The sequence below is a fragment of the Rattus rattus genome, chromosome 4, assembly GCF_011064425.1.
Source record: "Rattus rattus isolate New Zealand chromosome 4, Rrattus_CSIRO_v1, whole genome shotgun sequence".
NCBI lineage: Eukaryota > Metazoa > Chordata > Mammalia > Rodentia > Muridae > Rattus > Rattus rattus.
Window position 1 is genome coordinate 175,709,392 of NC_046157.1, and position 21,913 is coordinate 175,731,304.

The 21,913-nt window shown below is 47.6% G+C and overlaps 1 protein-coding gene across 1 annotated transcript in view; it reads right to left on the reverse strand.

Moving 5' to 3' along the window:
• Rab31 (RAB31, member RAS oncogene family) overlaps positions 1-21,913 on the reverse strand; it is a 129,012-nt gene that overhangs the window by 73,402 nt on the left and 33,697 nt on the right. Inside the window, exon 2 of the mRNA XM_032901720.1 lies at positions 1,006-1,085. Within this exon, the coding sequence (XP_032757611.1) occupies positions 1,006-1,085 (80 nt within the window). The remainder of the gene's footprint in view (positions 1-1,005; positions 1,086-21,913) is intronic.

Below are 21,913 nucleotides of genomic sequence, written 5' to 3' on the forward strand. Positions count from 1 at the left end.
GTTAACAAGTTTTGGGATAGGCAATCAATCAAACTTTTAAAAAATTAAGATTTCGGGGTTGGGGATTTAGCTCAGTGGTAGAGCTCTTGCCTAGCAAGCGCAAGGCCCTGGGTTCGGTCCCCAGCTCCGAAAAATAGAAAAGAAAAAAAAAATAAAAAAAAAATTAAGATTTCCAGTTTTATCATTCTCCAATAAGTCTATGTTTCACTTTGTAAGTATTCCTGATAGTCTTTTTTTTTTTTTTTTCTCCTGAAACTGGAGCTTGGAAACATCTCAAAGTTCCAAAGGAGAATATTTGAGTGCCTGGGCATAGCCATTGCATAGCTGCCTTCAGATGACCCCTGCTTCATAATCTGTGAGTCACTGAGGTGACGTGGGTTAATGCTTCTGATGAGAAGTGATGTCCTTGTACAACTGGGATTCTGTTAACTATATCAGGAAAAGCCTTAGGCATTCTTAAGCCCATAAGAGAGCCGAGTCATCCTGACACCAGAAGACGGTGAGGAGCAAAGCAGGCAGGAAGTGGAGCAGCTCCCATAAGGCATTGCAGCTCCCATAAGGCATTGCAACCATCAGAAACTGTGTTGTCACAGCAAACTTAAGCTATGAACGCTCAGCATTAGATCATTTCAGAAAGGGAAAAATTATTCATTCCACATGAATTTTAGACTTCCTCAGTGTGCAGTGGACAACTTTTCTGGGAATTCCAACCAGGCAATCCGTCGGGAACTGACAATGCATACCATCTCTCTCCCACCTAGAAATACAGTAAACCGGCTTTTCAGATCCATGGTCTTGATAGTCAAGAAATGGCCTTGCCTTCAAGAGGAAGAAGGTTGGCAAGAAACAAAACCCCCAAGAATAACAGCCCTAAATCTCTGGAGTTGGGATCAGTTCTCATTAGTGAGGTTGGAAGTCTCTGTCCTTGAAAGAAGGGATGTCAAAAAAGAACAAAAAAACAAAAAACAAACAAACAAACAAACAAAAGAACCATGCTGCACTTACCCAATGGTGGGGCTGATGTTGTGGTCAAAGTGGTCCTGGACAAACCGACACACAATGCTTGATTTCCCAACTCCCGTGTCCTAGAAGAGAATTGAAGGAATAGCCATGAAAACCCACCACCTCTGACCTACGAATGTGCAACAAAAGAGCGTGATAGCAGAACTGCGGGAGCAGGAGAAGAAGTCTTCTATTCCCTACCAGAATGTTCTATGACGTACATGCACTCCTTTCATAGAAGGGAAATAAATATGGTAAAAGCAAGTCTGGAAGCACATCTCAGAGGCATACAGCAATTAGCATGCTCATAATAAGGGAACTGAGGGCCTAGAGAAGACGTGTCACATCCTGCCGTGTTGTCTGTTAGAGAGAGAACTGGTGTTTTTCAAAGTCACACTGTCAGGTTAATTCATCTGCCTCTAGGGAACACACTGGACGACCTCTAAATTCCTATTAACCCCCGCCCCCAGTGTCTGGTAGAATTTAATATCTGGACATTAAGCTCAGGTTTTGCTGAATTCTACAAAGGTCTCCTCTTCAGAGTTGGTCAAGAGAGGGATCCCTTACACAATGGAAATCAGACACAGACGTGTGTCTCTACTACTTCCTTTCTAAACCCGTACAGAGTGGTTTTGGGAACCACAGGCACAAATCCACAAGGTCAAAGAGAGAAATCCCAGACAGATAATACCAACAGTGTCTGGAGAGACAGATTGTGCCTGAGAAAGCCCAAAACCCAGCAGTCAGCCCATGCCTGAGACTCGGGAACGACGTCAGCTTAGGCAGAAAGAGCAGGAGCCCCCTCTGCCTGGGTGGGTGGGGAACCCACATACTGAGATACCAGGGTCTCCCAATTAAAGAGCAACGTGTGCTCAAGCCAACAACTCCAGAGCTTTCAGCCAGTGATGGACTGAAGCTTTGAAACTCTGAGACAAAATAAACAAAAGGCTGAGTGACCCGGATACTTCAGGGATCTGTATGGTTCTCATATGTGACTTCCTTCCTTCCTTCCTTCCTTCATTCATTCATTCATTCACTATGAGAGTGTCTCTAGTCTCAGGCTCCCTATAGATTAGAATAATCTTGAACTGACCATCCCGCCTTCACGTCTCAAGTGCCAGGATTGCAGGGTGATGAACCACCATGCCTGGCTTATTCCTCACTAGGGATCAAACCCAGAGAGGGCGTCATACACTTCACCCACTCTCCTCCCAACCGAGTTACACTCCCAACCCCTAGAGGTGTGATTTTTTTTAAAAAGACTTATTTGTTTCATGTATATAAGTACACTATCACTGTCTTCACACACACCAGAAGAGGGCATCAGATCCCATTACAGATGGTTGTGAGCCACCATGTGGTTGCTAGGAATTGAACACAGTCAGTGCTCCTAACTGCTGAACCATTACTCCAGCCCCAAGGTGTGATTTTTTTCCTGCCCCCCCCCTGTAGCTGGGGACCGAACCCAGGGCCTTGCGCTTGCTAGGCAAGCGCTCTACCACTGAGCTAAATCCCCAACCCAAGGTGTGATTTTTTTTTTAAAGCCCAAAGTTTGAGGCTGGTGCAATGGCTCAATAATTAAGAACACTTGCTGCTCTTGCAGAAGACCCAGGTCCAAGTCCAAGCACCAACACAACAGCCACACAAACATCTGTGTTTTCAGTTCCAGGGGATTCAACACCCTTCTCTGGTCTCTACAGGCAATCACGCACTTGTGGTGCACAGAAAATACATTTGGACAAAATACGCATACAATTTATTTTAGAGATTCTAATCAAGGACCTGGTGGCTTAAAAAACAAGCACATGAAGACCGACGGGTGAGCTGAGTTCAATCCCCAGGTCACACATGGTAGAAGAGAACTCCCCCAAGCTGTCCTCTGACAGATGAACGGCTTGCTACTCTAGCTCACCAGAAAAAGCTGGTGTTTCACCTGGGCCACCTGCAGAAGGCAAGGGCCGGAGTTAATAATCGCAAGACAGCTTAGCGATTTCACCATGAAGGGTATTTCAAGGGTTGGCCTTCAGGCAGGCTCCGCTCAGCTGATCTGTGGAATGGAGTCTGAGCATCGCTCCCCGCTCCGGAATGTGCGAATGTGCACTCCCCAGGTGAGCTTAACAACTGAGAGGATGCAGCATCTGCCCCGGCTGAAGCATGGCAGGGGCGGAGAGCCAGGCTGGAGAGTCCAAAGAACCAAGTACAAGGAAGTGTATAGTTCTCGGGCCAAGAGAGCTAAGGGTAGCTGTCTCCAAGCAGTAGTTTTCGGGTACAGAATAGGGTGATCCTGGGTGTGACCTAAAAACATGTGAGGGGGCAGAGCCAGGTGGAGAGTCCGCGTCAGAGCTCTGGGTGCTGGGGTTGGACATGGGTGGGCACCTCTGACTGCTCAGACCCTTTCTGCTGTGTCTGAGAACCCTGCAGGCTAGGAAGGGTAGCCCTACTACCTCCCTCCAATGGGGTTTGCAAACCAGGGAGATAGCTGGTAACTGTTACAGCGGAGTCCAGCCTACAAGGCAGGGTTTGCGAGAGGCTTATTGCTTGAGCGAAGAATGAAGAAATGGATGGAAGACGCCGAAGAATCCTTAAACCACGGACCATCATGTGAGGTAGAAGAGTGGGGCATAGACAGGGTGAGGCTCCCGCGCCGCCCCTGCTGCAGCTTTAGGACACAGTTGCTTCCTGGAGAAAGTCTTGCAGCATGGGGCGTTTCCGGTGCCTTCCTGGGCAGGGCAGAGCAGGGCAGGGCAGGGCAGGGCATCGCAGCTGGGTAGTTTCCATTTCCCGGGGGTGCGTGGATGAAGATGTTCATCTGTAGGAGGGCTTAAAGCAGCTGAGGAGGGACAAATGAGCTGTCACTGGGAGGGTGGTGAGGGACCCGGGCCAGAGGTCATGGAAATACGGGCCAAAGGCAGCAGTGTCAGTGAATAGAGTCTTTAAATTTATTTAATCAATTAATATTCTGTTTCTGTCCCACCCCCCCACCCCCCAACCCCGCCTCTCTGCTTCACTCTCTCCTCCCTCACATGTTTTTAGGTAACACTTGGGCTTATCCAACTCCGTACCCTAAAACTGCCAATTAGAAATGGGCATAGTTTGCTGGGCATGGTGATGCAGGCCTTTAATTCCAGCACTGGGCAAAGAGGGGGGAGGAGGGGGATGCAGATGCAGGGGTCTCTGTGAGTTCAAGACCTGGTATAAAAAGTGGGTTCCTGGACAGTCAGGGCTGTTACACAAAGAAACTGTTTCAAAAAAAAAAAAGCCCAAACAAACAAACAAAAAATTAGAAACAAAATAAAAGAGATGCCCACAGTTTTTCTGGCCTGAGGCCCTCCTCGGACTCTCTAGCCCGGGAGGGGGCAGGGGGGATGGGAGGTCTCTCAGGGCATTGTGGTGTCTCCTCCCCTGCCACATACCAGTGATGGCAGGTGTCACTTCCTGTCAACTGTCATGCTCACCTGGGGAACACGCACTGGGGGAGAGGGAGGATCTCTGCTCTACCTCCATTCCTGCTAAATCAGCCCAGTCTGCCTGAAGACCCGCCCTTGAGATACCCTTCCCGGTGAAAGTTACAATTATTAACTCCACTCTTTGCCTTCTACAGATGGCTCAGGAAAAAGACAGCTTTTCTAGTGATCCAGAGTGGCAAGCCAGCTCAAATATAGCTGGATGCCTGTCAAATCTACACTTTGTCTCGCCTTATTTCGCAGCTTGGATCAATATGTACCTCTTATACATTTCATGGGGAAAAGATATAGCAAAATATATTGATTTTAAATTGTCCAGAAAATAGGATATTTGATAAAGAATGGGGCAAAGAAATCTGACCGGTCAGGCATGTGGACTCCCAGAACTAGCTTTGAGAAGTTGTAGTTCTGCCACTGACCACAAGGGGAAGACCTGCTCACCTGCTGGCTGGAGAGCCCAGAGGGCCTTCCTCCCAGCCAGAACCTGACTGGGATGGAGCCACACTAACTGGACTGTGACCCAAATTCATGGAGACGAGACCAGTGAGACATGGCCCACTCGTGGTGACAGAAGTAGAAAGCAAGAAAGAACAAAGCCAACTGGGTTGTTTTTTTTTTTTTTTTTTTTAACTCATTAAAAAAACAAAAACAAAAAAACAAAAACAGAGAATCCCAGCAGTCAGACAGAGGCAGGAGGTTCTCTGAGTTAGTCTAGCCTGGTCTACAAAGCAAGTCCCAGGACAGCCAGGGCTACACAGAGAAACCCTGTCTCAGAAAACAAACAAAAAGACAGCAAGCAGAGGCCCCGGCTGCTCATGGAAACTTGCCTATGAATAGTTCTTCCACTCTGTATTTTGAGACTACCGCAGCCCATCTTGTCTAATCCCCTGATTTTACAAAAGCAGAAGCTGGTACGGCTTCCTTAGGGTCACACAGCTAGCCGGTTGGGAAAGTCAGAAGCACGTGTTCTGAGTCCAGTCTTCTCTAAGGCTCCTATCTGGTTAAATCCATCTCCCAGCCAAGCATGGATTTCTTCACAACGAGAAAAGAAAGTGTAGTTGCCGGGACCTCACAAGTGCACAGATCACCCTGGTTTCACTTTGCCAGCTCCAGTTACTCAGCGGTCAGGAAGAAGGTGCCACTGTTTTGACGGTGATGAATGGAGGCCCAGTCCCTACTGCCAGAGAAACAACAAAAGAGAACCGAATCTGACTCCACAATCCAGGGGGAGAGTTAAGAAGAATCTACCCTGGGGGAGATTTTGGTCCAGTGCAGAGCAGTCGTATGGCTGACCCCCATCTACACACTGGGGGTCCGCCTATGACACAACTCCAAGTGCAAGAAACACTGTACCTCAGACGATTTAGAAATACTTGTGGTAGGAATTAGAGAGCTAACCAGGACCTGGCGAGAAAGCATTTGAATCAATTCCCCTCCTAAGCAGAGTACCGCAAGTCAGAAGCTCCGGTTCAAGGAATGTAGTTAAAATTCGTTTCAAAACAGGCACAGGTCCATGGCAGTCTAGCTTATAAATGAGATGCAACTTAAGTAAATTTAATCATGAATCAAATAAACTGTAGCGTAAGCGGCAATGTTTTAGACCTTGATCTCACTCCTGTCAAAATGAGAAGACAAAAGACAATTGACCCACCACACGCATGCGCATCATTTACACGGAGGCCATGTCTTGATAAAACTATCACTGCCCCAAAACATCTGACGTGGAAACTCATGGATATATTAATAATCAATACATCACCTATAATTATAATCAACTGTATCAGCATAGCTCAATGAACAGTGCAGCTCACTCTACACTACCTTAAATACACTCAGAACACCGAGTGTAGATCAGCTTACAGTGTGCACAGCCTTCTGTCACAAGCTACTTTACAGTAAGATACTGGCTACTCCTGTAAAGTCAAAAATCAGAAAGGCTGTGTGGTTCACACTCTCACGTGGAGGTGAAACTTCCAGTCGCGCCATCTGTATATGACAGAACCGACTCGGGACACCACGTCCCCTCGGGGGTACCTCTGGTCTCACAACCGTACAGCAAGGAATTTCACATCGATTACTCCGTTACCATTCACTGACTTTAAGTATGTGGTTGGACCTTACATTCTTGTAGAAAATCTGAATCCCACTGGGACACAGGACCCAGCCAGCATACTGCATCTCCCTGCAGCCCCCAGCAGTCCCTGGTGAGGGGGAGAACAGACGGTTGTGTTCTCAATGCCTGCATGAGGAAACCACTCGGAGACTCTGCATGGACCCCCCGTAATTCTCTCACTAGAAAAGCAAAGCCGGACTCAAACATGGCATCTTTTCAGCCAGTGCTGTCTCTACTGAGACAGCTCTCTGAGGGCACAGATCGCTCATCCATCTGCTGTCTATGCAGCCAGAAGCCCACAGGGGCGAGGGATGCAAACATTAAGTCCTGGTTCCTGCAGTAAGGTCACTTAACACCAGACATAGATGTGACAGGGCCACCAAGGCAAGGGTGGGGGTGCCGATCAGTTGGAGTGCCAGTGGCTGGCTTCCCACAGGGCTGGTCACTTGAATCTAAGCTGCAAATTATCATTATCCCCCCAGCCCGCCACAGGACTACAGCACTCTGTCCTGGATTCACTTGCAACATTCGTCCACTGGCAAAACTGACTCTAACATCAGACACGGCTTCCATCGAACAGAACCCAACTTCCAAGTCTTTAGAAGGAGCCAAATTCCCCAGGATCTTGGTGAAACAAAAGCCCAGTCAATTCAGACTCCAGGTTCACATTGCCAATATCATGTAGGAGCAGCGATAAGTAAGACAGTTAGATTGGCAATGAGAGAAGGACATACTCGATGACCGCACTAAAAATAATCCCAGACACAGGCTAAACATTGTATATGAAAAAGTATCAGCTATCCTCTCTTTAGGCGTCGTGTACATTTATGTGCATGCATGTACATATACAGGTACACATGTATATGCACATGCGCGTGTGTTTATATGCACTTGTGGTGCTTGAGATTGAAGCCAGGACCCCATGCATGCAAGACAGGCATTAACTATTTATCTACACCCTTGAAATACTTTCCAGGGACGACTCAAAGCATTGCTACTTAGATTTTCTTAAACCTCAATAATATGTGTGTGTGTTTATATATAAAGCATTATATATATATATATATTCCTTGCCTTGCCCTGACTCCTCTGACAATGAAGGGAAGCATTAAGGCAAGTTTTGAATGAGGATGAAGAGGAAGTTAATTCCTCTGCTTCCTGTTTTTCTTAGAATAGCACCGGCTTCCGGTCATTTCCAGAGAGCAGTTGTCACCATGTGCAAACTCTGCACAGCTCGACAGAAATTTCAGTTAACCTGGTGAGTCTTTCAAAGTGTTTGGTGTTAAAATAAAGTAACACAGATTTCCCTTTGGGGCTGTCTGCCCCAGGAACCAACAGTTCCTTTGTGAACTTTCCTTTCTTCACAAGCTCTTGATTGAGCAAGAAGTCACCCAGCAAATAGCAAAAACCCCTCCAGCTCCCATCTCTCCAAGCAAACCCCTGACGATACAGAATGCCTGCTCTACCGAGACACCAAGCTCTAGACCGTAGGCCTCTGCTGTTACATAGTTTGGTGGTGGCATTGTTCTTATTACTGTTTCTCAGAATACCTTTGACTCTCCCCGAGTTGCAGAGTTAGCAACGGTGAGCACCGGTGTGGTAGGCAGCTGCAAAGCTACTCCCGTGGTTCCCAGTGCGTGGTCCCTATACACTGGGACTCAACAGGGCACCCAACACCAAGCCACCAGGCTTCTCCTTCCCCCTCAGGTCAGCCTTGAGGACCATGCCACACTTGGGAGGAAACAGGAATGTGCCCCAGCAAAGGGGCACAGGCAGGATTGCTAGTGTGGAACTGGGAAATGATGGCCCCTGCCTCATCTCAGAGCCTCATTCTGTTAACAGGTTTGTTTTTTTTTTAAAGATTTGTTTGTTTGTTTGTTTGTTTGTTTAATGTGAGTACACTGTAGATATTTCCAGACACACCAGAAGAGGGCATCAGACCCCATTACAGATGGTTGTGAGCCACCATGTGGTTGCTGGGAATTGAACTCAGGACCTCTGGAAGAGCAGTCAGTGCTCCTAACTGCTGAGCCATCTCTCCAGCCCCACCCTCCAGCCCCACCCTCCGGCCCCACGCCCCCACCCCCTGTTAACACTTCTTTTTTTTTTTTTTTTTTTTTTTCAGAGCTGGGGACCGAACCCAGGGCCTTGCGCTTCCTAGGCAAGCGCTCTTCCGCTGAGCTAAATCCCCAACCCCTTGTTAACACTTCTTAAGAGATGTTTTCCCACTGGATCCTGAAGGGCCTGAGGGGAAGGCTGAATAGCAGCAGGCTTAAGACACAGAGGTGAGACAAGGAACAAACAGGAATGTGATGTGAGGATCCAGCCTCTGCTCAGACACTGACAGGGTCCTGCTGTCAGAGCTGGCAGGCTTGCTGGGGCCCTGACACCTCACCTGGGTGTGCCATGCTCCCCACCCCTTTCCCTGACTCCTGCCTGAGAGTCAGAGAGACTGGCCACAGACTTTTGCTGTGAACCAACTCCCACAAAATGTATAAAAGAGACCCCTTCCTTGCCACACAGCCTCTGATTCTCTTTTACAACCCCTTCTCTCCCACCTTGATGTTGTCTGTCCCTGGTGCTGTGATATGAACTTTCCTTGGAGCCATGCTGTTATCAGTCCATCTGTCTGTCCGTCTGTGGCTTGGGTAAACTCCTTAGTCCATAGAAATACATGTCAGTGCCCCTTTGAACCACCTGCCCTATCCAAACCTAATACAACGACCTGGTTCTACCTAGGGCTGGCTCACTGCAGCTACCCTGGCTTGCTGAGGCCCCTCCCACCAAGCTATTCATATTGCTTTATTTCCTTATTACTGTTTGTTGACCAAATTCCTGACACAAGGACACCTGAGGGAGGGAGGGTTTATTTGGCTGCAGTTTAAGGTACAATCTATCTTAACAGGGGCAGCACCGCACGACAGGAGCAGCTGCAATCGTAAGTGCAGGAGCGAAAGGATTGTTACTTGTTCATCATTCTCCAGATCACGGTCGAAGACCAGACCAAAGTGAGGCCGGCCTATAAAACCTCAAGCCCCCCATCTCCCAAGTAGGACCCACCTCCTAAAGGTTCACAGCTTCCCCACACAGCACTACCAGCTAGAGACTAAACCTTCAAACACACGATCCCGCGGAAGACTCTCCACTCATGAGTCCACCAGAGTCTCAGTGCTCCAAGGTCCTGGGTAGCGCTTTGCCCACGAGGAAAACTGATTGCATTGCTGCTATCTCTACCATATGGTAAGGAGTCAAAATCAGGGCTGGAGAGGTGGCTCAGAGGTTAAGAGCACTGAGCTACTCTTCCAGAAGTCATGAGTTCAATTCCCAGCAACCACATGGTGGCTCACAACCATCTGCAATGGGATCTGGCGCCCTCTTCTGGTGTGTCTGTAGTGCAGAGGTAGATCTGCCCAATCTAGGCACGCAGCTTGTATTCATATTGATTGAGTGTGTTTTCTTTGAGATATATATATATATATATATATATATATATATATATATGCCAAAATTAAATTCCATTCGCATTGAAAGCACGGCTACAGACAGAGAGAGCTGGAGACCGTTCCCTTTCACCTCTCCTGTCTCCATCTCAAGTAAACTTGTATCTCTTTAGTCCTTGGTCACGACATCCCTGGGATGAAGGTTAGGAATGGACCTTAGGGTATCTAATATCCACCACGTGAACAGGCTCACATGGAAGCCTCTACAGGCAGGCGGTGCTTTTTCTTTAATTTCTGGCAAGATGATCCTTCATCTGATTATTAATGTAATCAATGCCCTAAATTTACTTCCCCACCTACAGGAAAGCTGGCACGTGAACCGTGGCGAAGGTCGCTGCGGTCTGGTGTCTTAGCCCGGCCAGCTTCAGTCATCCGCTTCTACCTCAAAAGCGTCAGAAGTGATCTCATGGCCACGCTTCATGCTAGGGTATTCGTCCTTCACTGGGAGTCAAGGTCATGGTTTGGAGGTACTACTTTACATGCAATCTAATCCACAGAATTTAAGTTATACACAGTTATGCCTACCATTCATCTGTCAGAAAATGTCCTTGTCTACATTCCAACTTTATATAAATATGACGAGTATTAGAAGGAATGTGAGGTAAATGGATAGACCAAGAGAGACAGTGGCCTGACCCAGGGGTGACAGCCATATTCTAGTTTTAATGCAGAGGCTGTCTCTTCACTCCACCCCCACCCGACCCCACCCCATCCCCACTCTCTCCCAGTCAGGAAGATTGCTGTTAGGCTGAGGCAACCCAGCCAGAAGTTTGCCGATAATGATTTGGTCAGATGTACCAAAGGAAGTCTGTTTCTTCACTTAGTGGTTTGGACAACTTCAAGGCCCAAGAAAGCTACCCCAGGTCTTCCCTGAGCTCAGCGCATGCTTCTCCCCTGCTCTGACCGCTCCACCTGAATAGCAGATTTGGAAAGCTGGCCTCCTTCTCCTTGAATCAGGCTCTTCGTCCAGATTACCACAGAAAACTCGTTAACAAGTGTTTGTCATCCACAAACACATGCTGAGAAATCCGTGCCCAGTGTCCTCCCTCTGCAGATGCAAATGACAGTCTCCAAAACATGGATCAGTAGCTTAGGAGGACTTCCCAAAGTCCTGCAGACACCAAGCACTCAGGCTCCCTCTCGATGAACATGTCTCCCCACTAAGCACATCTAAATAGGAAACCATGTGGCCACGAATGCCAGGGTCAGCCAGGGTGCACCCTGACGTTCTGCTGAGCAAAGGAAGAAAGGATGGAGCTTGAAGTTTTAAACTGCATTTCTTGTCCATGTCAGATCCCAAGCAGGGAGTGTATGTCCCCTCCTCACCAACAGCTGTCACAGCTGTCACATCTGTGTGCATCCGGCTGCTCTCTGTCTCTGTCCTTCACAAAACTGGAGTGCCCATAGCCAGCAGATCTCTCCCTCAACACTCACATCTCACCAAACCCCAACCAGATTCCTTCCCACCCCTCTGACCTGCTTAGGTGAGCCTTGCTTGTTAGCTGGCTCTACAGCAATTCTATACTTGAGAGTTCGATTTCCAGAGAGATGATAAGACGGTGTGAAGAGAAGACAGAAGCTGGGCCTGGACCACACCTGCAATCCCCTAATACACAGAGACACAAAGACACAAAGAGGGAGAGGGAGAGGGAGAGGGAGAGGGGAGAGGGAGAGGGGAGGGGAGGGAGGGAGGGAGAGAGAGAGAGAGAGAGAGAGAGAGAGAGAGAGAGAGAGAGAGAGAGAGAGAGAGAGAGAGAGAGACACTAGCCAGAGGTCGGGATGGTCTCTCTTGCCTCAGTCCCCACAGCATCCCACAGAAAAAAGCATGGCTAGTCTCCCACAGCACAAAGTGGTCAACTAGTAATGCTACAGTGACAAATTCAGAGATTTTAGCCACTCTACGTCAGCTTGACAGATTCGGATCTGTAGCTGCTCTTGGGGATGATTTTGTTATCTGGCACGGAGAAAGCTGCTACTTATGATGCAACTTGTCCCCAAGACACACTTTCAGTCAAGAGTTCTATAAAGTTAGTATAGAAAATGAAAAATAAATAAAAAAAAGGTCAACCCACCACCTACCTCCGTGCACACACGCACATGTGTGTGCATGCACATGCATACCATTCCAAAGTGCAGAATTCTGTGTGATTGGAGCCTGGGCTCAGGGAGCAGACACTCAAGATTTAAACCTCTTCTCTGCACTTCGGAGCTCAGTTCTGAAGAAAGAGAGCAAGGGTAATTCTTTTCCCGGTGACTGTGAGGGTTAAACAGAATGTGCTGGCAGGAAGCAAAGGTTCCTAGCAGTCTAGCTGTGATGGGGTAGCCCCGGCCATTTAGAAAAGCAACGTTAATCTCCAGGGGTTCACTAGTGGGTATAGCAAGAGCTCCAGCTTTGTGAGGGGAAAAATATGCCATACACAATGAGATACGACAGGCTTGTCTTTAAAGATGGCATCGCATGTGATGACAAGCACACAAAGACCACTTGCCAGTGTTGTCTGCACTTTTCCTCCTCAGACGAGTCCTTTCCTGTTAGAACCCTGTGATCCTGCTCAGGGCATTCTTTGTGGGGTTTTTCATTGTGAAATGTTAACAGACACATACAAATGCTGTGGCCTTCTCTCAGATCTAGTTACGTATATTTACCTGCAATTTAACATGAACATCGCTTCTTTTTTAAAACAAACAAACCGCACGCCACTGGGCACTGAGTCATAGTGAGAAGCTGAAAGCTGCAGGGGGGGGGTGCTCAGCTCTAGATAACACACACTGTACATTTCAAAAACCAGAGGAAAGTATTTTGAAAGCATTCACCACGAAGGATTGACAAATACCTGTGGAAATGGTTATGTTTAACTCAATTTAAACATTATGTAACATACAGGTGTATGACACTTTATTGTGTTATCCACTGATATACATGTACCTTCTGATTCGTATCAGTTACAATTTAACTTTTGTTTTTATCACTGTTGTTGTATATATGTATATTGTGTAATGTTTGTGTATAGGTATACACATATCACATACACATATGGCCCTGTGCACCTGTAGACATTCCCCTGGGCACCTGTAGAATGCCCCTGGGCACCTGTAGACATTCCCCTGGGCACCTGTAGAATGCCCCTGGGCACCTGTAGACATTCCCCTGGGCACCTGTAGAATGCCCCTGGGCACCTGTAGAATGCCCCTGGGCACCTGTACAATGTCCCTGGGCACCTGCCCCTGGGCACCTGTATTGACTACATGACCAATATCTCTTTCCTTGGTGCTGAGGTACCTGGGCACACTAAGCAAGCATCCTCCCACGGAGCTATCCCACCCCCAGCCTGCTTCTGCTTCTTTCTTTTGCATGCTGAATGCCACTGTATGTGTGGCCACCATCTGTTTACCCACTCACTGTTGTTAATGGACTCCCAGACTGTATCTGCCTTTTGTCTTTTCTGAACAGGGCTGCTATGAATGCTCACGTACAAGTATTTCCCATTAGTGCCTTCCTTGGGTATTTGAGGTTTACACCCAGGAGTAGGGTTCCTAAATCTTGTAGTTCTGATTAAGTCGAGTTTCTCTGGGTAGCCCTGGCTGTCCTGGAACTCCCTCTATAGACCAGGCTGGCCTCAAACTCAAAAATCCATCTGCCTCTGCCTCCTGAGTACTGGGATTAAAAGCATGTCCTCCCTAGTGTGGTTAAAAACAACGTTTTGTCTAATCTAAAAAAAAAAAAACAAAAAACAAACAAACAAAAAAAAAAACAAAAAAGGAACGATTGTCAAAGGTAAACCCACTCCATGCTACCACAATATCACAGATTGAACATGGGTCAAGATTTATTGAGTTCCACAGTGGCTGAACGCAATATTTCACATGTCCAGCAGTGTGGGATGATGTCATAGGTAAGGCAGGTACAAGATTGAATGAGGCCTGTCGTTGCACGAGAAGGAAGGATGGGCGGGAGGAAATTTGAAGGAAGAGGAGGAGACGGGAACGGAGGAGGAGGAGGAGGGGAGAGAGAGTAGCCAGGGACAAGATGGCAGGTGACGTTAAGATTCCACGCTGTAGGGTTGGGGATTTGGCTCAGTGGTAGAGCGCTTGCCTAGCAAGCGCAAGGTCCTGGGTTCGGTCCCCAGCTCCAAAAAAACAAAAACAAACAAAACAAACAAACAAACAAAGATTCCACGCTGTACCTTTACAGGTTGTTATAAATGTTTTTAAGGGATGGATGTGTACAGGGCTTTGTATGTTTAGGTGGGCAATTATACTTATCATTTGGGTCAAAGGTTATTGTATTGTGTGTTCTTTTATGTGACAGTTTGGGTATAGGAGAGTATGCGGTGGCTGGAGACACTGGGCCACGGCGGAATTAGGATGTGTGTTTCTGGCATGGAACCCTGCCTTGGGAACTAGATGGGTAGAGAGACTGCTGATGGCTCAGAGAGAGGCCTTCGGCAGTGTGATATGGGATGGAGCAGAGCGGGTGAGAGGCTTTGCTGACTGAGAATTAAGATATCTATCAGATAGCATGGGGCACCGCAGTGCTGGATCTAGAGTGGGATAAAGGACAGCATTTTATTTTTATATTTTTACAACAACACACCAGCCATGAGCACTTCAGTTCCAAGATCTCCTCAGAATCTTCATGGACGGAGGTAGAGTACCATGGTGGTTTTCGTTAGCATTGCCCTGATGGTGATGAGCATCTTTTTACGTATTTGTTTGTCTCTTCTACATCTCTAGAGAAATGGCTACTAAACTCCTGTATGACTTTTTGGTTTTTTTCAAGACAGGTTTCTCTGGGTAGCCCTGACTCTCCTAGAACTCCCTCTGTAGACCAGGCTGGCCTCAAACTCAGAAATCCATCTGCCTCTGCCTCCTGAATGCTGAGATTAAAAGCATGTCCTCCCTAGCCTGGCTAAAAACAACATTTTGTCTAATCTTAAAAAAGAAAAAAGAAAAAGAAAGGAACGATTATCAAAGGTAAACCCTCCCACTCAATGCTACAACAATCAATATCGCAGATAGAAAATGGGTCAAGATTTTATTGACCTCACTGTTGATGATAAATTGGGATGTCGCAATCAATTGAAATAGGTTGCAAAGCACAACCTTTAGAGCAGATAAATGGGTACAGAATGGGTGTGGCACACACCTTTAATCCAGCCTTTAATCAGGAGGCAGAGGCAGGCCAGCTCTGAGTTCAAGGTCAGCTTGGTTTATAATTTGAGTCTCAGGACAGTCGGGGCCACACAGAGAAACCTTGTCTCGATAAACAAAACAAAACAAAAACAAAAAAAAAACAGGTATAAAAATAAACTTGCAAACACAAATTGGCTTTTTCTAGAGAAGTTTTTTTTTTTACCTGTTGCCAACAGGTATTATTATTGTATTATTAAATATTATTAAATACAGATAATAATGGCTTTGCATTGCTAACAGTTGCATAGGAGACAAAAGTAGCATCAGACACTACGGAGAGTGTACAAATGCACAGCACACTTCCCCGCTGGAGACGGTAAATGACCCCTTTTGCTTGCTCTAAATTCCCTATCAAGGGCTGGCAGGATGTCTCGGCTTGTAGAGACGCTTACGACCAAGCCCAGAAACCTGAGTCAGGTCCGTGGGACCCACAGGGAGGAAAGAACACCCCTCATGACACCTTCTGAGCTCTATACACACACTATGGCATGAATGGGCACAGCTCGTACAAGCACACATGTAAGGGGACAAAAAGATTAAATTCCCTATCAATATGACATGAAAAAATAAAGGGAGAGAAGCCATGGGTGTGGAGAAGAAAAGGGATTTGCACAATTACTTCACTAATCCGGTTGGGAAGCAGAGGAACTACAGAAGGTGGACCGTGCCCACAGCAGCGGCAGAAGTCTAAGACCACAGGAAAGAAATGCAGATCTGGCCATGACAGGCTGACGCCTGGGCTCCTCTGACTCATGCTGTGTCGGGGATGAGTAACAGAACTGGTTTGCACTGGAGCAGACAGGCTGGAGCAGCTGGGAGCAGGAAGCACATCCGGACAACGGAGGCTCACTCTCTCCATATCTACGCCAGCAGGCAGCTGTGATAAAGGGTTACACCAACGTCCCCTGTCTTAGGAAGGAGCCCGAGAAATCCAGGGTTAACCCTCACAAGGCTTGGAGCACAGTTCTGTGGTACCAGGAGGAAAACACTCAGCTGGATGTTCCGTAGGCCTTAAACCTCCAGTTGTTTGACTCAAGATAACATCGGCCCTGTTCGTTTTCTGCAACAAAGGTTGCTTTAGTTCTGAGTCAACTAAAGCGATTTGTAGGTATCTAGTCCTAGTCCCTTCATCGGATGGCAAGGTCCAAACAGGAAAAGTTACCAGATGCAAGAGTAGAAAGAAAAAAAAATCACAAAATTCTCAGAAAATACATGATTCCAAGCAAAATCACTTGAGGAAAAAGTAGGCCTAGAGGCTGAATTCCCCCAAGGGGAAATTCCATTCCGGGACCCGGTTCCTTTTACTTTGTTTTTGTTTGTACTACTGTGTGTCGAACACTAGGTCTCACAGGTCTGACGATTGCTGGACCAACACTGGACCAACTCTTTTGTTTTGGAATAAGATCTCACTAAGTAGCCCAGGCTGGCCTTGAGCTCACCTTAGCCCAGGATGGCCCTGATTTCACCTAAGCCCTGGACTGGTCTTGATCTCACCAAAGCCCAGGTACCCCTTGAACTTTGGATTCTATTGCCTTCAGCCTCCCCAGTAGTTGCAAGCCTGACCTCCTCTTTTTTTTTTTCCTTTCCTTTCCCTTCCCTTCCCCTTCCTTCCTTCCTTCCTTCCTTCCTTCCTTCCTTCCTTCCTTCCTTCCTCCCTCCCTCCCTCCCTCCGTCCCCCCTTTCTCTCTTTCTTTCTTTCTTTCTTTCTTTCTTTCTTTCTTTCTTTCTTTCTTTCTTTCTTTCTTTTGTTTTATGTAGCGGGGTCTCCCTGTATAGTCCTGGCTGTCCTGGAGTTCACTATGGAGAGACCTGGCTGGCTTCAAATTCATAGATCTCCTCCTGAATCTGCCTGAGTGCTGGGGTTAAAGGTCACCACACCGGTATCAGACTGCTTCTTAAATAAGGATTACTTATAAAGTATGAGCTGGAGAGACGGCTTGGCGGTTAAGAGCACTGACTGCTCTTCTAGGGGTCCTGAGTTCAATTCCCAGCAACCACATGGTGGCTCCCAACCATCTGTAATGGGGTCTGATGCCCTCTTCTGGTGTGTCTGAAGACAGCGACAGTGTACTCATGTATATAAAATAAATAAATCATATATATATATACATATATATATATATATATACATACATACATATATGGCTGGCAGTGGGTGGAAACCCACAGCAGCTCTACAGTGTGGAGCATCACCACAGTCTGCACCAGGGGCTCAGAAGCCCTCAAAGTCCAGCCCTGCTGCTCCCGGGAGACGCTTAGCCAGCTTTATCCAAGCCCGTTTGAAAAATTAATCCCGAATCAAATTCACCATTTACCGTGAAGTTAACTCTGTCTTCCAATAGGCAGTGCAGGCTGAGAATGGGGCCGAACAATGCACAAGAACAGACCCCGAGTTCCCCGACCCACGGTGCTGGCAGTCACTTTGGGAGTTTGCTAACTTTGATTCCTTCCTTGCCTGTCCTAAGGTCTCCAAGTACCTGTTCTACTGGACACCTGTGGGTAATGACTGTGCAATGTGTTCTACCCATGAAAGATTAAAGAAAGGTGGCCTGCTGGAAAAATGAAGTAAGTCCCCATCGTCCACAGCAAGCTGGCCATGTGGTTCATGAAGAGACTGCTGGAGAAGCCAGGGCAACCGGGATTGACAGCAGCCTTTCAAGCCTCGGAAAGCCAGCAGTGTGTGCAGATGCTCGTGTGAGCGCCATCCAGGGAGGGCACGCTGGCGGCTCAGGACAAAGCGTGACTCGCTGTGCAATGTGCATCCTCCGCCACCAGGGCCCTTCTCACAAGGACAGGTTGTCCTTGGACTGGCAGACCCAGCTGGGAGGAAAGCTTTATCACGTCTGACTCCAGGCCTCTGTCCTTGAAATCTACCCACGCGGTCTTATCTTGGGTGCCCAGTTCTGGCGCCATATTCTGCGACTCATCCCAGGAGCGCCCGGGGTCAATCCTCTTACACTTACTGAGAATAAATTTAGGGGGAGTGGGGCAGGGGGAGACACACACACATGACCGGTGCCTGCCTTAGCATAGCACCTGCAAGTGGCTAGACCAGGATCAACATCCTACACAGCAGGGACTGGGATTATGACCTCAGGGCTCACATGCTGCCAGTCAGAAGACCATATGAACCACTGTGCCCACTGGAGGTCACTGCTACCATTGGAGACCCTTGTGGGGCAGCTGTCAATATGTCTTCCCGGGGAAACCGACTTAGTCCGCCCCTCCACCGTGGTGTCAGTAGGACGAGCCCAGTTACGGGATGGCAGTGAGTCACCGCTGAGGACACAGTAGCCCATAAATGCAAGTTTCAACTTTGCATTTCAAGAAGCTATCCTTACTGGAAAGTGGCGTCATCCTGGGGCCATATGCAAATCAGGTCGAGTTTCTGAGCAAATTCACTTTGCTTTTCTAGAAGTATTTGAGATCTCTCCCTCTTTCTCCCTCTCTCTCTCTCTCTCCCTCCCTCCCTCCCTCTCTCTCCCTCTCTCTCTCCCTCCCTCTCCCTGTCTCTCCCTCCCTCTCCCTCTCTTTCTCTGCCTGGTAGGAGGGTAGTGAGGAACAGGCTAAGGTGTGCTGAGAAGTTACCACGAGTAGCATTATCCTCCATGTCCTCAATGCCGTGAGCTGCCCAGCTGACACAACCAGCTCTGAGGTCCTTTGTCGGAATCCTGTCAGGCCGCAGGAGCAGCCCAGAGGCAGAGTTAGCACGCGTGGGTATAGGCAATCTAACCAGAGTGGCAAGGCTTCTCACAAGACTGTTGCTTCTCTTAGAGTCCAGTGTCTGCAGGGACATCTATCCTAAAGCTGTGTCCCAGAGCTGGTCTAACATGATCCTTCACAGACATAAATCGTGTTCGGTAGCTGCTGGGGTCTGCAGTCCCGCCCCGCTTCATCTATTAGGGAAAGACTCTTGCGTTTCAAAAAAAAAAAAAAGTGCTTGGTCACCCAATGGATAGCGACATCCCCCTAGGCTCCTTTTCAGAGCCAGGCGCCTGTGTGAGTAAGAGCTAACACACAGGATGGAGCGTGGGTAAGACGTTGACCTCTCAGCCACAGTTAGCTCCAAGACAGCCACCTGGATGATGAGGAGAAAGATAGCTCTCATCCTGTTAGGGGCCCTGGATTTGAGACCTGTCTTCCTGTGGTTTCATCAACAGACTGTGCCCAGACAGGTGAGCCTACAGTCCCTGCTACCTGAGAGGCGGAGCCACAAGTGTCCTTTGAGCCCAGGAGTTTTGAGGCCAGCCTGGGTAACATTGCAAGGCCTCACATCAAAGAAGAAAAAGAAATGGGGGCTGGGTGAGGGAGGAATCTAAGAAACCTGCGCTGTGACCTGTGTTTTTCTCTGAGATTGTTTGACCTCTGTGCCTGTTCGGTTCACTATTCCTTAATGGAGGGTAAGTTGACCCCAGACTCTGTGTTCCGGTTCTCGCGCATTTTGTGTTGTTTCTGGTCTCTGTGGGGCTGTTCTTGCTTTAGGACAGTCTTGCTCTGCAGCCCAAGCTGGCCTCAAACTCACAGAAATCTTCCTGCTTTAGTCTCTCAAGTGCTATGAGTGACCAAGCTTGACTCTCACTAATTCTTACAGCAGTGAAATCTGTATTTACAAGACTTATTCCTATAGCATGTCACTCATTATACCATGCATTATAGTTCATTTTTGAAGAATTAATATTCTTCCCAATGTCCCTATTTGGAAAATGCCGCCTAACTCTCACTGCCTCCATACGCTAACCCAGGCCTAGTCCCAGCAGCTTCCACCCTCCCTACAATCTCATCTCGGTCTAGAATGTCTTCAGCCCCTGAGACTTACTGCCGAGTAAGCTCGCCCTTTCTAGTTCTTCCTGAGCTCTGTTGGCTGGTTTAACTCAGTTCTTCTAGCTCAGACTCCTCACCAGGCTGACTGACTCAAAAGGGATTCTCTCTCGGCCTCTGACTGAATTGCTCTGCTTGGCCTCAAACTAATCTTTAATCTTTAAAGCCATTGATTCTAATCTTCTATCTCCTCATTCTCTGGCTCATTCAGAGTTCATCCGTGTCTTGCTTGTCCTCTCTTCAACCTGTCTCTGTAAAACTCTCGCAGTAAAATTGCCTCTTCTCTTCTTTCCACGGCCCCTCGAGTAGCTTCCCTTTCCTCTCTCTTCTCATGATGGTTGGTCATATCCTATCCTGTCAAATCTTTCTCTGATTCATCACTTCGTCTGCCACTCAGTTAGACATCACTTTCAAACGTGGGCTCTTCCTTCTACAGACTGACTTTACCTTCATTGTTTAGGATTAAAGATATATGTGCACTAAGGGCTGAGTCACTAGAAATAGTTTTTTTGTAAAATAAATAACTTGATCGTGGGGTCCACATTGAGATCACATATCCTGCAACAGGTCGGTTTCCAATAATTCCTCAAGACGTCAAGTAGCGACTAGCTCCTTTCCAGCAATCCAGCTCTGCTCTGATGCCATCTACCTAGAGACCACAGAACAGATTCACAGATGCAGGCTGAGGACTCAGCCTAGAGGAGTGCCCCTCTACCTCTGACAGACTAACTGGCTACAGTCTGTGGGTTTCCCATGACCCTCTCCTCAAATTTGATTTACTTGCCAGCAAACCCTAAGAAATATGTTTTCCGGGCTAGAGAGATGGCTCAGTGGTTAGGAGCACCGACTGCTCTTCCAGAGGTCCTGAGTTCAATTCCCAGCAACCACATGGTGGCTCACAACCATCTGTAATGAGATCTGGCGCCCTCTTCTGGTGTGTCTGAAGACAGCTACCGTGTACTTATATAGAATAAATAAATACATCTTTTAAAAAAAGAAACATGCTTTCTAGTCTATTATAATAGACATTACAAAATAAAAGATGAAAAGGCACGAGGTCGGGGATGGAAGTCAGGGCTCAGAGCTGCCATACCTACCCTCTCTGAGTACCCCATCCCTCAGGAATCTCCACAAGTTCATCTGTCTTCAAGCCCTCCAATCCTGTTCTTTTGAACCTCGGTGGGGACTTCAGTGCCTAGTGTACGGGCATGCCTGATTAAACCATGAGCCATTGGTGACCAATCAACCTTCAGGCCTCTCGAAGAGGTTGTGGATGGGACCGGAATCAAATCTCATCATTCCTTTGTCTTTGCTATGAAAGATGAACTAGCAACTAGCTGTTTGTGGCATAGAACGCTCTGGAGATTACTAGAGCCCTCGAGTCCACTTGTGTCGGGTCACAAAGATAAAGACCCAGTATACATTTCCCAATAGCATATCATCCACCCACATTTAGCTAGACACCCAGTAGACTGTCTTCTAACATGACTGGACCAGGGACGTCATCCTGGCTACCACCTTCCCACTCGGTTGCCCTTCTCCTCCTCAGGCAGCCACATTTCCTTCCAGCACAAAAGGCCTGTAGGTTGTCACAGGGGTGAGCATCATTTAAATAGCAGCAGGGTGGGTGCCTGCCAGGCCCCTGTTCTTGGTAATCCTGTCCTGTGCATTAGACAAAACTCTTCCTAATCATTCAGTGCCAAGAGCTTCTTATTAAAAGAAGCAGGAGGGGTAGCGGGGTATCTGTTAGGACGCTCTGAGCCATTTAGAGACCTCTGCCTTGTTCCTTCCATTACGGAGCGTTTCTGCCCCTCCAAACGTCA